General features: G+C 41.0%; 1 protein-coding gene across 7 annotated transcripts in view; it reads right to left on the minus strand.

Moving 5' to 3' along the window:
• Positions 1–17,754, minus strand: part of LOC111872690 (glutamate receptor ionotropic, NMDA 2B) — a 567,290-nt gene that overhangs the window by 27,883 nt on the left and 521,653 nt on the right. For all 7 annotated transcript variants that reach the window (XM_033754794.1, XM_033754795.1, XM_033754793.1 and 4 more), the window contains 5 exons: positions 11,389–11,572; positions 9,132–9,241; positions 4,584–4,699; positions 1,846–1,969; positions 1,005–1,165 (listed from right to left, as the gene is read on the minus strand). In XM_033754794.1, the coding sequence (XP_033610685.1) occupies positions 1,005–1,165; positions 1,846–1,969; positions 4,584–4,699; positions 9,132–9,241; positions 11,389–11,572 (695 nt within the window). The remainder of the gene's footprint in view (positions 1–1,004; positions 1,166–1,845; positions 1,970–4,583; positions 4,700–9,131; positions 9,242–11,388; positions 11,573–17,754) is intronic.

Here is a 17,754-nt window from a genome sequence, read left to right on the forward strand (position 1 = left end):
AAATGATGCTCGAGATGGTTCAAGTTCGTATAGCAACAGGCGTGACCAGAGTGGTTTGAACGGCTGTTGTACTGCGATGTGGAAAGCAAATGGAAAAACTACCACATTATCACTTTTCCTGGATAGTCTCTTCCCAAAAACAGAAGATCGCATTAAGTGGAGGAACTGTTTTGGAAGAGGCTGTGGACCTGTCGTCTGACAGATTACTCATGATGATGATATATAAATATGTAGCTCAGTGAATGAAGTCGAATGATGAAGAAATAAAAGTAAAGTTGTCCTTGTGCTAAACTAAATAAACACTACTCCATGAAGGCGTATGGGGGAGTGGGCACATAGATCCACATTTTCTTGACCTCGGCACTAGTTGGAGGTGAGTGGTAAGCTGCACACCGGGGCCACTTTATCCCCAGGGAAAAAGCCACAGATACCCATTGAATAAGATGTTGGTTGGATCCCAGACTTTGTCTGGACAACGCAGAGAAGAGAAAATTCTTGAACCTACCGGAACTTGAACTCCAACCTCTTGGGCATCCAGCCCGTAGCTAGTTGCTATACCGACTACGCTATCAATACTCAATATGCAGCATAAGGTGATTATTATTTCTTGATGTGGGCTAAAGTCGAATGACAGACTGTGCAGTAATGGATGCTAGGTTGACTTCAGTTGAATATTGTAGCAATAGGGTTCACCTACAATTTTCTTCCATTTAATTAATGCTGAGTAGGGATCTTAGAGGGATAGGATGGGATGGCATGGATTTGATTGATCTGGCTCAGGATAGGGACTAGTGGAGGGTTCTTGTGAATGCAGTAATGAATCTTCAGGTTCCATAAAATGCTGGCAAGTTCTTGTAGCTACACAATTGGTGGCTTTTCAAGAAGGGCTCAGCTCCATGAGGGAGTGAGTGGGTAATTAGCCCTGAGTTACAATTTGCCATGTATGATCCAGTGAGTACACATCTCCCTTCCCCTACTGAAATAAATCTGAACAGTGAACATACCCACTGAGTACGGCTTCTATTCCCCCGGCGACAGTGGAACGGTTCATATTTTTCATGTATGCATGCATGGGTTTGAAGTATTTGCTGAGTGTGGAGTCTGTGTGGCTCCAAGGGATGGTACCAAACTTGTACATTGGCTTATGACTGAAAGGTTTCGATAGCTGGAAAAATAAAGTAAAGTCTCATCATAATTATGATGTATGCCAGAATTACAGACACTTCAGTTGCTTTGTTAGCTATAATGGAAAACATAGAGAAAAGCTGCCATATATGGGATACTACTTGCATACTTTAGAATAATAAGCACTTGATATGAACACTTTGGACCATATAAATGTTATGGTTTGCAAGAAAATGTGTGAAATCTAATCAGTATGTTTGAGTTTGAAACAAAATTTATATTTTTGTTCAAAAATATATTGAGGTACACAAATACAGTCCACGCACCATCATAGTACTTAATATGGAATGAAAAATCATTTCTCCTTTCATGATTCTCAATATTATTTTAAAAGTAAGGAACACGTTGTGTTAGTGTTTTTAATCACCTCATGTACAAAACAAACCTCATTTTTTACACCTGAACATTCTGTATGGCACCACTGAATAGTCCAGTTTTGTCTTTGTGGATAATCACACCACAGATCACCAAAGACATGGAACAAATATAGCTGAGGGATCACTCCTGGGCTACAAGGTCTCTTCGGCCGACAGTCTGCCTAGCAGTTCATTACAGTGTCGAGTGTGTGCATGTTGTCTTCACTGTAATATTATTCCACATTACGAGTATATTCCACATGTGGCAGCTTTCTACTATTTATTATAATATTATGTTACCAACCCTGGTATCATCGAGGCCTGAAAACTCATGGAATTCTTCACGTGTTATCATGAAGGCCGCCAAATTGGCAGTGTAAATGGCAAGGAACACCACAGCAAACATGGCCCATACATTGGTCATAAATCTGGAAGCATAAGAAAGAAAAATGGAGCATATCATTCTTACTTCATAAATTGGGGAAACAGTATTCTTGTTAGAAATTATGAGTCAGACATTACATTTCCAAACAGATATTCTGAATTGAATTGAATTGAATTTATTTACATTCCGTAAATCCAGTACAGGTGAGACACCATAGGATATGGAACAAGTCAAGTTAGAATACATAGTATCTATACAATAATACAGTAATATTGCAATTAAATGAGGTAAACTTATAATACTTATAATACACATTAAACAATGATCAAGAAATTTATCAAGATTTATCACGGACTAAAATAAAATAAAATTCCCATTAAGACGTTCATTCATTACTCATTCCATTAATCAAGTGCGTCAAATTAAAATGCATATAAAAGAGACAATCAATAAAAAAGAGACAAATAAAACAGGATAATTACGTAATTTGTAGTTTATGACATATTTCTATATCAGTTCATTTGTCGTCACAATCTGTGTGTTCTCTTACATTACACATTATACCCATTTCTGTTGGTAGTATTCTTTCATGGAATATTCTGTACACAAGATCTAAAAGTTTGTGACGATGGTAAATTGCTACAAGTAATATGTTTTTGGACATTATCCATTGTCTTATCTATTTTTAAAAAACCATCCTGTTTCTTTTTAAACCACAACGCTCTGGTGTAAAGCCTCTTATATGTTTAGCTTCATTAGTTGAATATTTTCTTAGCTCTCACAGATGGTTGTGTTGTACTTGGATTATGAACCCCTTCTGAAACTGGCATAGGTGTCAGGAGATAGGGGCTAGCTCTGTCTATTGGACCCAACTGAGTAGGTTTTACCTGAGGATAGGGACAGAATCCAGTCTCTGAAACGTTGTGTTTTAAAAAGAAGCAGCAGGGTATTTTAAAAAATAGACAAGATTATGGATAATGTCCAAAAACATATGACTTGTAGATATTCTGTATGCAAAGTCACTTAATTTTGCATATACATTCTCAAGTAAAACTTATACATTTTCATTACAAGCAACATATGAAACTAACTGCTAGCTATCTCCTTCTGTGTATTAATAATTACAATATAAGGTCAGAAAAATTATGAAGACAACTATAATTGCTTTATTTTTGCACAAACATGAACAATTAATATTTCTGTGGCCTCTTACACAATATACATATAACTTCGAGCTGCCTGTCTCATGGAAGTAACTCCTTGATATCTGATAGTTCCTTTGCTAGTCAAGACTAAAATTTGATGTGCATAACTGAAGATGAACGAAATAAAATATTATATATACATTTGGAAAGCACCTAAGCACTATTAGCATTCTGAGGTTTTTTGGAAATCTGAAACATTACTTCTAAGTTATACCATATGTACATGCATAAAGATGTTTGACTGACTGGCCATTGGTGCAGGGTGTCACATGATATAAAGAATTTCATGCACACAAATCTGCAGTACACTACTTTCAATTCTCTTCTAACGGATACAACAAAGAACCCACCAACACCAAATATTGTGGGAGAGAGTGATATGGAATTTCAGGGCATGAACCCCCATTCCCAACTACTAGGTGTCAATAATTTCAACCTTTATAAAAACTGCTAAATCTGACAGCATGTGACATATATGTGGCATTTTATCTGAAATACGAAACTAAGAAATATTTGGAGAGAATTTTCCTCATATATTAAGTTCTTATGGAGTTTCTATAGTTATGAGTATTTACTCATGCAAGAAGACTGCCTTCAACAACCCAGAATAGTGGGTTTAATTAACATTCATTGTAATACGCCGTATATATTTGGCCTTGAAATACACTTGTATTGGTGTAGTCTGCATATTATCTCTTTACGCGTTGTGTGCCAGACTGCATGGGTGCGAATTATGTCTCTCACATTAAGAGAAGAACTTGGAAAGTTTCTGAGATGAGAATTTTTGAGAAGAGGACGCTGGGGAGAATATTTATATACTCAAGAAGTAGGAATTAACAGGAGGCTGCAGGAAACTACATAATGAGAGGTACATAATTTGCATGCCACGTCAGACATTATTAGGATGAACAACTCAAGGAAGATGAGATGGGCGGGGTATTTAGCATTCATGGGTGAGAACAGAATTCATAAAATATATTGTATATCTACCTGAAAGAGAGTAACTACTTGGAACACCTAATCATAGAAGGGAATGTAGTAATATTAAATTTGACGTTATAGAAATAGAAAGGAAGTGGACTGGATTCATCTAGCTTGGTGTGGGATCAGTGGCAGGCTCTTGTGAACACCTAGATGAACATTTCAGCTCCAAATAGTTATTGTTAATTTCTTGATTAGCTGAGCAACCGTTAGCTTAAAAAAAGGATTTTGATAGATGGGTTTTTTAGTTGTTTAGTTAATTAGTTAGTTTGGTGAATAGTTTTCAGTGAGAACACAGGTTTGAAAATGGGAATTGCATGAAAATGACTCAGCATTGTGGCCAAAGGCCGAATTTGGTACTAGCGGTATTGAGCCGTTGGGGTTTGTTACCACATGGTTAATTGACTGAGTGTATTTATTATTGTTAGGAGTTGAAAGGGACAGCACGTGTCAATGTGACCTCGTACTCACCTTGCGGTAAATCCCCGCGGGGAATCAACATGGACGGCCGCCTGGAACAAGACAGCCCATACAAGCCAGTAAGTGCGGAAGAGGGAGAACCGATGGTTCGGGGACGGAGAGACTTGCTGAAACAATCGAATGCGGTTCCAATTAGATCGAGTTAAGGGGCTACCACCGTGACCTGAAACCAAACCGCTTATGGATATAGTCAAACACGCACCACTCGTATGTGAGTGAACAATTTTTCATGTTTTGATATGTAAAACCGGTGCCCAAATTTTGTCTGCACCTTTCAGTTATATCCTGCAATAATAACAATGACCGAGTCAGTATGAGTACGACTCTAATGGCGGAAAGGTTAACTAACAAAACGGACGCCAAATGTGAATATGATTTCGGGGTTGAGGAAGTCATCACTTTCGCGGCTTTTAATTTGTTGTTTCTTTGTGTATGTGTGTACTCGTACTAAACAAAAAGATTCATCTACACCTCTCTAATGAGAAAGACGACAGACGACAATCAGCATCCTTTATTCCCTCTGCAATTAAAGCCTGCTACAAATCTATAGTAGTGTGAAGTGAGCAATGATTCATCCATTTTCCAATAGAGGGCTCAGAGCTCTACATGCACCTCAAGTTAATTCAATATTGTTGTATCGAGACAGTAGAGAACCGTGACCCATATGTTTCATTGCAGTACACGTGTTTAAAAGCTATAGGCTACACTGCGATTGCTTTGTCATCATAAATTGTCTTAACGCAATCGTATTTATTTTCAAAACGTTTAGTGACGGCAGACAGAAGACAACTAACTTTTTAAATTAATTATGATACCTCTTACCGCTTCAGAGTTCTGTGTATTTAAGTTTTAAGCCAAAACAGTTTTTTAACCTCTGCATTTTTTCATATTCTTATAATTTCTGTGAATAGTAATGTGAGTATATAATGTGATATGTTGTTAGTACAGAAAATATCTTCTCATTTAATTATCGTCATTATATCAGATAGGGCACGGGGTAGCGCTATGCTACAAGCCAGAAGGTAGCGGGTTCAAGTCCCAATGAGGTCATTGGATTTTTTCAATTGATCTAATCATTCCAGCCTCACTATGTCCCTGGGGTCGACTTAGCCTCTAACAGAAATGAGCAACCTTACTGCCATCTTTGAGCCGATTCTCTAGATAATGTGGGACCCTCATGTCTCACAACCCTATGGGCCTTCACGGCATGTTACAGGGATACCTTTACTTTATCTTTAATCACAAATACTTACTGCCTTATAATCTGGTAGAAGTTTACCGTTATTTTGGAGGAATTTAAAGCTTCCATATTCAGGTTCAAAAGGTACACGGAGCAAGTAAATTTACTTTGCTAAATATACAGGTCTACATATGCAAAATTACATGAATCCTCCACAAGTTCGTTAAAACACAACATTAAACTTCAACAATATATGTGTTTCTTTGGCAGTAACTAACTGGCCTGAAGTATAGATAGCTCTTTCTTTAGGTGTGTCCAGAAGTGAGACCACATTTAGGTGTGGCTAGTGAGGTCATCAGTCCAATACCAGAGTCAGAACATCATGGACATGAGTCTTGTAATGTTTTAGTTTATTATGTATTTAAGGAAATGCAAGACATTTTGTTTAATCTGAAATTAATTTCTTCACTTGGTTATAATATTTTGTTTTTCTAAAATATACTATGTTGTAAGAAATTTAGGCCTGTTGCTTCTGAATATTATAATAGCGGCAGCAGTTCGGAATGTAGAAAAATTATATTATGAAAGAAACAAATAACAGAGAAGAATGCATACTGTGAAAGGGAAAAATGCTGGAAACAATTTATCATCATTTACTTCACTAACATGAGCATGTGTGTTCACATGTATAAGTTTACTTTGTTATCTACTGAATGTGTTTAAGAATATGTATTTGTCACAAATTTCAAAGGAATAAAAACCAAATTCAATCTGGCAGCATCTTCTAGGGAAGGCTATGGTTCAGAAAGCGCTGTTTTTCAATGATAATGAAGAACTGGACTCACTAGTCATCCACAACGGCAAATTGCTAAGACCAGTCTTCCATGTTTAACATAATTTCAATCACAGTCATAGATTCCTCAAGGGATCTCATTTGCCTCTCCTTCCCTCATACAAGTTCAATCTGTAAATATTTTTAAAAATATTTTTAAAAATATTTGCAACCTCCTATCCAATGGGTACCGGGGGCTCTTTCCACGAGGGCAAAGTAGCCAGGGGCATGAATCTGACTAGTCACGTCCATCTAGTGCCACTCCCATATATGTCTTCATGGTATTGTGTTTAATTGAGCACAGGGACAGCCACACTTTTATAAAATTCTAAAAGTACTTTTTAATAAACAAACAGTTTATGTGAAGATTAATACTGAGGTTTCTGAACAGTAATGTACATATTGCAAGACTTAACTTAAAGCCTATTACTATCTTGTGAGTTCGTCTTCAACTTAGAACCCATTATCTCCAAAAGAATTGGAGGTGTCAAGCACGGAGATATGTGTTCTTAGTCTTGCTTGCCATATTTAAAAGCACCTTCTTCTGAGTTTATATGTTTGATAAATATTTCACACTGCCAGCAGTACATAATGAATGTCTGCCTTTTCAAAACCAAGCCAATGAGAAATGTAACGCTTTAAAGAAGAGAGCTAGCTATATTTACCACTTGTTTTATATCCAGAAAGCGCATTTTGCCCACAAATTACATTTATGTGTTCCTTAGGATTCTCAGAATAAACAGTGGAGTGAGGAAGTTTCTTTGATATAGGTTTTTAATTTATTTCCTTACACAACCTTAACAAAGGGATCTCACTAATGGGGATGAAGTGTATTTTACACAAGGCAGGTGCTGAATTTAAAATATTCTTTTCATGAATATTATGCTCTGAAGAGTTAAGCAGATTCTGAGAACATGTGAAGTTGTATGTGATGACTGTATAATTGCTGGACAAGAAACAAACAAGGTTTTTTACAATTTAAGGTTGCATTTTTTACAGACACTTATGATTTCTGACCAAGAGTTTTCTTTCACTTCAACACTTAACGATATATACTCAAAAACAGGTAAAAACAGGAGGATATATGAACATAAGTTGTGCCTCAGTCTTAGGACCTGGTGCGTCCCTTTAATTGGGTTGTATGTCGAAAAAGTTTAAATCAAATTCATTATAAACTGGATTGTTTAGAGGTACTGTACATTCCTGGAGCTTAAGTCTCGAACCTATTTTTCAACGTTTAGGCTACAAGACTGTAACATGAATCAGTGAGTAAAGACGGGGTTCGGATTGGTAACTGGATTTTTTGACCACTTACAGGTAGTAACTACAATTAACTTTAACACTTTCAAGATTACTCTAATTATAACACATGAATAAAGTATTCTATATTTGCTTACACTAGTCGCTGCTAGGTAACAAATCTAAACAATGGCTATTCCTCTGCAAAGTTTTCTCAATCCGTTCTCTGACAACGTATTTTAACACAGGAAGTTTAACTGTCCCGTCCCACGACAGATATCACTACACTGTAGCACACATAAAGTCTGGAATTCACACGCTAAGTCTTCACTGGCCGACTTCTAATTCTTCTTCTACTACAAGCTTCCCTTGGCTATCTCCTGCCGAGAATTGTCTGACTTGTAGCACCGATCGTCTTCAAGATAACTCCTCTGCACAGACCCCATAGAAAATACCGTCTTCTCTTGTTAAGCATGCGCGTTTGCATCTTCTTTACCTGGCAAGATACGTCTTACTGTTCGGTGAGTTGACATGGCCCGCGCCACATACAAAACATAATCTCCCCTCTATTTTCGTCACTCTTAACGGGAGATGGTGTTTATAGGCTGTCGCATAGAAACGGCAGTTCTTCTATTGTTGCCTGTATTCGTTGTCGTTGGAATGTTTACGGACATTCCTCTGTTGTTATGGAAACAGCCCATATGTCACAATGTCATCGTTTTATTGTAAAATTAATAAAGGGACACTCACTCACTCATAGAGCTCAGTCCTTCTTGATAAGCCACCAGTTGTGCAGCTACTCAAGAACTTCCCACCATTTTATGGAACCAGAAGGTTCATTACCGCGTTCACAAGAGAACTCCACTGGTCCCTGTCCTGAGCCGGATCAATCCAATCTATACCATCCCATCCTATCTCTCTAAGATCCACTCACCTACGTCTTGGTCTCCGTAGTCGTCTTTTTCCTTCTGGCTTTCTCACCAACATCCTACATGCATCCCTCTTTTCCCCCATTCGTGCTACATGCCCTGCCCATCTCATCCTCCTTGACTTGATCATTCTAATTATACTTGGAAAGAGTACAAATTATGAAGCTCCTCATTATGCAGTTTTCTGCAAACTCCTGTCACTTCATCTCTCTTCGGTCCAAATATTCTCCTCAACACCCTGTTCTCAAACACCCTCAGTCTGTGTTCCTCCCTTAATGTCAGAGACCAAGTTACCTGAAGCCATATATCAAGCTTAAACCGCGGAAAATGAAGGACTAACATTAAGAAGTTGTACTTACCTTCATGTCAAATCCTGATGGACTAAGCCATTCGAATAGGAAGATGGTGAATGTGGCTGCCTGTATCGCTACAACGCCCACCAACATCCAAGATGCAGTATCGAAAGGTTCTAGAAGCAATAGAAACTTATTAGGTTCTAAAGGATTCTGATGACCAAGATTAACACTCGGGATTGCTGTGTGACTGGATTTTGTCCATCTTCTTGTATTCTAAAGAACACAACGTTTCGGAGGCCGGATCTGTTTCCGTTCTCAGGTATGGAGTAGGAGGCATATACTCTGTTGGTTTTGTTACAAAGGGTTAACCTGTGTCTAGAGATTGAGGTTATCTCTTACTACGGCACCACAGAAGGTGTTCCCCGCTCTTTCTCCTGACGATGAAGACAGTTCCAGTTCCAGTTCCAGAAATATTGTGATCTTTAGAGTACTGAGCGTAGGTCAAAGTCCAGAAGCCCAGTAATCCAGAATAAAAACTGAAATATTCTCCTGCATCACATAATTAAATCATGATCACTTGACATAATGGTACGGACAAAGTATGTGTGGAACTTAGGATATTCCATGAGAAGGACGTTTGCGAGTTATAAAACAATGGCCAAGAATACGTCACAGGCAAACCACGTGGCTGCCTTGGGCGGCATGATTTCAGTGCTGGAATAGTTTACAAATGTTCATTTCGTAGCCATTAATTGTCAATAACCTACACATGGCATGCAACAATGTAAATAAACCTGTTTTAGGGAGTATGGTAGCTATTTTTTTATTGCTAGTGGGGTGGGACTAAGTCCCTTGTACCGCGGCCACTTCTGGCCTATTGTACCAGTCCAAGATAATAGGTGAGGGTGACTGTGGAGCAACTGGTAGAATGAAGATTGGCAGGGGAAACCGAAGTACTCGGAGAAAACCTACCCCAGCGTCATTTTGTCCACCACAAATCCCACTTGACCAGACCCCGGATCGAACCCGGGCCGCCGCGGTGGGAAGCCAGCGACTAACCGCTTGAGCTATGGAGCGGCCTCAGTATGGTACCTAAGTGCGCTTTCGTCAGGATGTCTGGAATGTTTGTGTTATTAATTACAATGAAATTAAAAAAAAAAATATATTCTGAATTATGTTTGTGCGTGGGTGGGGGCGCTATACATCAGACAGTTCGTCTCCGATTTCCCAAAACGGTGGCCGGGGTCCGTTTCCAGGTCTGGTAATGTGGGATTTGTGGTGGACAAAGTGACACTGGGATAGGGTTAAGCAAAATTGAATTATGTAAGATTTGAGGTTTTCACGGCGGTGACTATGAAGAAAGCAGTCTTTTTTTGATGTTGCACCGTGTAGATGTGGCGTTAACCGACGTTTCGGAGGAACGTATCGCCTCCATCTTCAGGATAAATGGAGGAGATACGTTGCTTCGAAACGTCGGTTAACACCACATGTACACGGCGCCACATCCAAGAAGACTGCTTTCTTCAAAACTGAATTAGTTCCTACAAAAACAAGAAACCATGAAATGAGAATTAAACGTCTTTAACAACGAAATATTTAAATGTCAATAAAACTAATTAAACTAACTTATTAACTTTCGGTCTTGCAAAGAAGAGATGTGAAGTTGAAGGAGGTTAGACTGAAACAGGTTGATACCCAGTGTTCGAGTTTGGCACTAAAATACAGGTCAAGTTGTCTCTGTACCTAACGCTATGAAGACGAGTGGGGGAGTAGAGGTATAGCTCCACAATTTTTCACCTCGGCACTACATAGAAGTGAGTGGTCATCTTCACGCCACGACAGTTTTATCCTAAGGGGAAAGAGCCCAAAAACCCATCGGGTAGGAGGCTGGGTAGGTCACAAAACCGGTCTAAACACAGTGAAGAACTGAATAATCTCATACCTTTCGGGGTTCGAATGACGGCCTTTCAGCTCGCCTCTATTCCTTCTGTGTTATAACGACCTTCCTTGCTGAATTATCATATTTTCTTCAGAAAATTAGTCTTTATGCTGTTTAAACATAGTCCCATTAACAGAGTAAAGTAAATGTAAAGCTATCCCTGGAATAGGCCATGGAGGTCCATAGGGTTGTGAGACGTCGAGGCTCCCACCTTTTCAAGATCACAGATGGCAGTGAGGTTGTCAGCCTTAAGCGCCGGCCGCATAGTGCGGTTGGAAGGATCATGTCAATTAAAAAAGCCAGGGACATCATCGGGAATTGAATCCGCGACCTTCCCGGCTTATAACATTAAGAGACTAATATCTGAAGAAAATTACGTACCTAGGAACGCTGTTGGAGAGATGATACCAGTCCTCTTTGCGACCAAGATGGCGATACCTGTCTCCATGAAGGGCACTGTGAAGTCCACTACCGCTTCCCTTTCCGAATTTATCATGAGAGACGTCATTACCATATCCGTCTTCCGGTTGACAAGGTCTGCAATGAGGCCGTTCCATTTCCCATTCTGAAATGTAAGGAAGTGGCAATAAATCAGTTTCATGCAGTTACCGAGTGTCACAGACGTTCGTCCCCAGGTGGGTCAGCATATCTACGGTGTGTACTACCAGAAAGGAAAGGCTAAAGGAGCCATACGAGCCCTATATTTCTCATGCAAATTCTAAACCCGTGTAGGATTTCCGGTTCTCACAGAGGTGGCTACGATATTTCTGTCTTCTGGGATATCCACCTCTGTGGTCTAGTGGTCAGAGTTCCTGGCTACGGATCCAGAGGTTCGGGTGCGATTCCCGGCGCTACCAGATTTTCTGATAAGTAGTGGGTCTGGAACTTGGTTCACTCAGCCTCGTGAGGATAATTGAGGAGTTATTTCAAGGAAATAGCGGCTCCGTTCTAGAAAACCGAAATGAACGGCCGTGGGGATTCGTTGCGCTGACCACGTGACACACTCTATCTGCAAAAGTTGACACTAACTTCACCCACAAGCGACGGTCGCTCGGTCGGTATAGTTCGCTTACTGACTACAGGACACAGAATTTGTTTGTCTGTAGTCCGTTGTAATTCAACCGACGCTTCTGAGGAATATGTCGCTTCCATCTTTAGGATTGAAGAATAAGTGAAGCTAGAAACCAACAAGAAGTGGGAAGCAGGTGGAGCTCTGCACGGCTTATTCTTCGACTCTGAAGATCGAGGCGACATGTTCCTCCGAAATGTTGGAATATACAGCATTCAAAAATTAGATTGAATGTTGCTGTCAAGCATGCAGCATTCATGCCTCGTATTTCAGAGGGCATGGGTTCAAATGTCGGCCTTGTGACTAGCTACCCTGTTGATGATACTCGTTGATTGTCCAGTCCCACGGGACAAAGCAGGAATAATACTAAAGTACTCTGATTAGACAACGACATCTTCCTTCCGACTAACTCACTAACTAACTATGGAGCTGAGTCCTTGAGAAGCTGCAAGTTGCTTACCTACTCAAGAACTTCCCAACATTTTATGGAACCCGAAAATTCGTTGAGCATTTCACTTGTCCTCATCCTGGGGCAGATTAAACAAGTCCACTTCTCTAAGATCCATTTTAATATTATCCTCCCACCTACATCTAAGTCTTCGTATTTGTCTCTTTTCTTCTGGCTTGCCCCCGAAACCTGAAATGCATTCCTGTTCTTCCCATGCTACTACATGGACTTACCCACACATTGTCCCCATCATGCAATTATCGCCAGTCTCGTAACATTTCATCCCTCTGCGATCCAAATATTCTCCTCAGCCCCCTGTTCTCAAATGCCTCCTGTATGTTCTTCCCACAACGTCAGAGACAAAGTTTCACAGTCATACAAAACTACAGGCAAAATTATGGTTCATGTTTTTAGACAGCAGACGAGGAAACAGATGGATCTTAACTGAATGGTAACAATAGCTTAGTCGGTATAGCGACTGGCTACGGAGGGGTTGGAGTTCGAGTCCCGGTAGGGTCAAGAATTTTCTTTTCTCCACATCGTTCAGACGGACACTGGGGTCCATGCAACCTCCTATCCAATGGGTACCGGGGGTTCTTTCCCCGGGGATAAAGCGGCAGGGGCTTCAAGCTAACCACTCACCTCCAACTAATGCCGAGGTCAAAAAAATCTGTATTTATACATCCATTCCCCCATACACCATCACGACGTAGTACTTACCTTAATAATAACAATAATAATAATAATAATAATAATAATTCAATTCATTTTTATTTACGTGCAATAACTTAATAGCACAGTGGCCAATTACGAAGTTAGCACGAGTATATAAGGTACAGNGCAGGGGCTTCAAGCTAACCACTCACCTCCAACTAATGCCGAGGTCAAAAAAATCTGTATTTATACATCCATTCCCCCATACACCATCATGGCGTAGTACTTACCNGCTAAAGAAGACTTAAATATACACATACATTTATGAATCAGTAACGAGTGTTGCTAATACTGTTAGTAACTAAATACTAATATAAGACAACTGAGAGTGATAAAATTTATAACAAGTCAATAAATTAAAACCAATTACATAAGAAAATTAACGTTAGCCGAGGTACATACATTTGTAGTTAATGAAAACACTAATCCATTAGCACCGTAAAAGGTTTGGTACATGCTTGTAAAATATAATTCAGAGAAACCGCTCCGTCTGCAAATATGTCAAGATCTTTACCCACCACGTTGGTAGCAAGGGCGCACCGAGAAGAGGGACAATGTCTTTTTGAGGGACGAACGCTAAAAGTAGAGAAGTCTCGAACATGACAAGTAGGAACACGAAGACTAGCATTATCCAGAAGGGAGGAGCAGGATTTAAGGTCACGATAAACCTGAATGAAGAAAAGTGCATCAAGAAGATATCTACGCAGACTCAGAGGGTGCAATCTTAGTCTCTCTAAGGCAGATGTATAACTATAGGAGCTACGTAGCGGAATCCCTCGGTTCAACTTGCGTAACGCGTATTCCACCGGGCTTGCAGCGAACCAATTGATAAACAACTAGCCGATCACTTCGGCTATGTCGGCTTCAATGCAACTAACTCTGGTCGATTCGTGGCGTACAAAAGGTGAGATGACTTAAGTTGTTTGTTTCGAGCAAACAGGAGGTACACGGAGTAATTCAGACACCTTTACGAAACTAAAGCTTACAACATCGTGACTCGACATTTAGAATTTAAACGCACAGCTCGTGGTGTTCCCATTCCTCATAATTACGCGCCCGTTTGAATTTAGGGAGCGGGCGACAAAATAAAATGAGATCTTAATTAACTTAGATGTCGCGAAAATTGTCTAATGAAGGTTCCTTTAAATTGCACAAGATTACTTTCAACATGATAATAACATTCCTTCCTCCTTTCTCTTTTGTCTGAGTCATCCACGAGGATAAGAATATATTAGACAGAGAGAGCAGCTGTCATAAAGAAAGTCTTTCCTCATTTATTTTTGTTCCCCTCTACATAACTTAAAATTAGAGTTAATATTGTAACGGATTTGCTCGAAGCGTTTCTAGGAGGCGGCTCGGTAAACAGAGTAAACGTGCAACAATGGAAGATGTGTCTTGGTGGACGAATGTTATTGCGCGTTGCTAGGCAACAGCGCACCATTAAAGACGCTGGTTAGGAGCAGAAAGCAAAAGCAAGTATCGGAAAATATTCCTTTGTAAATAGGACCATCCAGCTTTGGAACCACTTACCTGCAGATGCTTTAGGGACTCTCTCCTGTAAATCAAGTAATATTAGGAAAGGGTTAGGAAAACAATAAATAAGGTGAAGTGAAGGTATAGGAGAAATCACCCGAAAAGGCAGTGAAGTGAAGAGAAGTGGGATAAAGGGAAAGTCATTGTGAAATGTGGACGCATCAGAACCTGACATTACACATTCCAGTACTATTACTGTTTAGTGTATAGTACACTCATTCTTTTATTAATATTAATTTATAGATTTGCAGTTGTAATTGTATTTGTTATAGCTGTAAGTGTATTTTCATTGTATTTACTGTGTGCAAGTGTGTCCTCTGTTGTGTGATGTGTTTTGTTTGAGTGTGGTGTGTTATTTTGTGTGATGTGTGTATTTGTGTTGTGTCTTATTGTAGTACCACAGCCACCGGGAAAAAACCCCCATTTGCAGTTTAAATAAATAATAATAAAAAACAAAAGCCTTTCCCAGGAGATGAAAGAAGAGCAGAGGGTTTGTTGCCTAACAACGTCTTAGATGAGGTTATAAAACTCCAGCTTCAACAACAGATGAGTTCAGTTTGTGTTAGACCTGCGAAGAGATCAGTCAGTGGTAATCAGACTTCATTTTGGTTTCGCTTATAGCAGAAGCAGTAATTGTGGTACTGAAATTATGAATAAGTGTACGTGTAAGTGTAAAGATAAACGTCCAATGAAAGAATTCGTTCCGATCCGAAGGCTCACGCAATTTAACCTTATCGCGTCTCACAGCAGACATGTTACAATATATTGTCACGTGTTTGGTGTATAACGCGACAAATAACTTCACGCCGTATTTGATATAGCGAATTTTATTTCACATTCGCACTTACAATCACCCAAATTACAGATTCACAATTACTGCTATCTGCAGTATCACAAATACTACACTGCAAATGTCAGAATACAACTGACTGGTTGCTGGCTATCTCGGAACTCTCTCGGAACTAACTCGTAGGTAGCTGCCTTGAGAACTGTTGATACCACACTGACACACACTTGCTGCTCAGCCGGCTTTTATTCCGTTCGCTGTTGCTAGGGTCGTCTATCGCAACCACTGTTTATCCGCGTTGCATAGCGACCAGTGCGCTGGGATTCGGCCCGCTTCGGTTCCGCTCGGCACGTCACCGCCGCCGGGGGGGGGGAGTGGTGTCCTGCGTAGCGCGAGAAGTAGTAACGAGAGCGCTACGTTACCGCCACGTGCCGCTGGGGAGGTAGCGGTCCTACGTTGCGCAACATGTCACACTGCTCCCTCCTTAAGGCTGTTCGTCCCGAATAGCCTAACGGTGCATCCCCGTTCCTTTGCTTCGGAGACTGTTCTTGCAGCATCTGTTCTCCGGCCGTTACAACCGCTCCATTCTTAAGACCAACTCGTCTCGAGCGGTTTCCTTTCAGCTTGCCAGAAGATCCAGTCGTATCCCATTCATCCATCGCTTTCTCCCATGACACTTTAACTCTCTCTGGGGAGGCCGGTTCTTCTACATTACCGGTTCCTCCTCAGCTTGAAGTCTCTTTTTCCGTTTGGGAGGGGGTCGTCCCCTCCACAAGGTCCAATCCTTGATTATTTCTTTCTTCGGAGGTTCCTTATGTCGACGTAACAGCTATTGATGCGTTGTTTTCACTCGCTGATGTCGTTGTTCCTTCTGGACTTCCCGCCACTTGCTGGCACGGGACCGTGGAGCCAAGTCCTTTCTCCGGTATCCGAAGGCTCCCTGCGGAGTTTCCTTCTTGGAGGCATTTCTCCAACGTCGTGCCACTGTCGCGCAACGGGATATCTTCCTGCAGACGGCAGCCAACTTCATCAGGGATTCATGGTCTCCTCGGGTCCAAGTTCTTCTGACGATTTTCCTTCGACGCCATGCCACTGTTGCATGGCGGAACACCTTCCTGCGAACGACGGCCAATTTATTCTGGGGTCCGCAATTTTCCCGTGTCGAAATTTTCTTTTGTCGCTTGTTTCGGTCCCTACGCCTTTCATTCTTCGGTTCTCTGACCGGTATTAATTCGGCGTCTTCTATGGGTACCTCTCGTAATTCTGCCGCTTCAGGTCTCATGTCCACTGAGGCTGGCTCTTCTTCTTCTTCTGGACGTGCCTCCATCTCTTGGCAGGCCATCGTCACTCCGACCGGTATCACTATGGGGACCTCTTCTTGTTGTGCCGCCGCAGGTTTCATGTCCACTGTGGCCGGCTTTTCCTCTTCTAGCCGTGCCTCCATCGTTTCTCGGCAGGCTATCGTCTCTCCCTCTATCTTTGATTTAAATGCGGACACCATCTCCATGTGGCTTGTGCTTATATTTTCTAGCATGGCGGCCATCTGTTCTCGCCGGGACTTTCTATCAGCGTCTAGTATCGCCTCTAGGAGTTCAAAAATTGTTTCCATTTCCATCGTGCGGTAGTATAATTCTTTGAGGCGTGTTCAAGTTCATAATACCACTTCTGACACCAGTTGTCACGTGTTGTGTAGGTAACGCGACAAATAATTTCACGCCGTATTTGATATAGCGAATTTTATTTCACATTCACTCTTACAATCACCCAAATTACAGATTCACAATTACTGCTATCTGCAGTATCACAAATACTACACTGCAAATGCCAGAATACAACTGACTGGTTGCTGGCTAACTCGGAACTCTCTCGGAACTAACTCGTAGGTAGCTGCCTTGAGAACTGTTGATACCACACTGACACACACTTGCTGCTCAGCCGGCTTTTATTCCGTTCGCTGTTGCTAGGGTCGTCTATCGCAACCACTGTTTATCCGCGTTGCATAGCGACCAGTGCGCTGGGATTCGGCCCGCTTCGGTTCCGCTCGGCACGTCACCGCCGCCGGGGGGGGGGAGTGGTGTCCTGCGTAGCGCGACAAGTAGTAACGAGAGCGCTACGTTACCGCCACGTGCCGCTGGGGAGGTAGGGGGTCCTACGTTGCGCAACATGTCACAATATTATAATCACTATAGTGTTAAT

The sequence above is a fragment of the Cryptotermes secundus genome, unplaced genomic scaffold (genome assembly GCF_002891405.2).
Source record: "Cryptotermes secundus unplaced genomic scaffold, Csec_1.0 scaffold143, whole genome shotgun sequence".
In the NCBI taxonomy this organism is placed as follows: Eukaryota; Metazoa; Arthropoda; class Insecta; order Blattodea; family Kalotermitidae; genus Cryptotermes; species Cryptotermes secundus.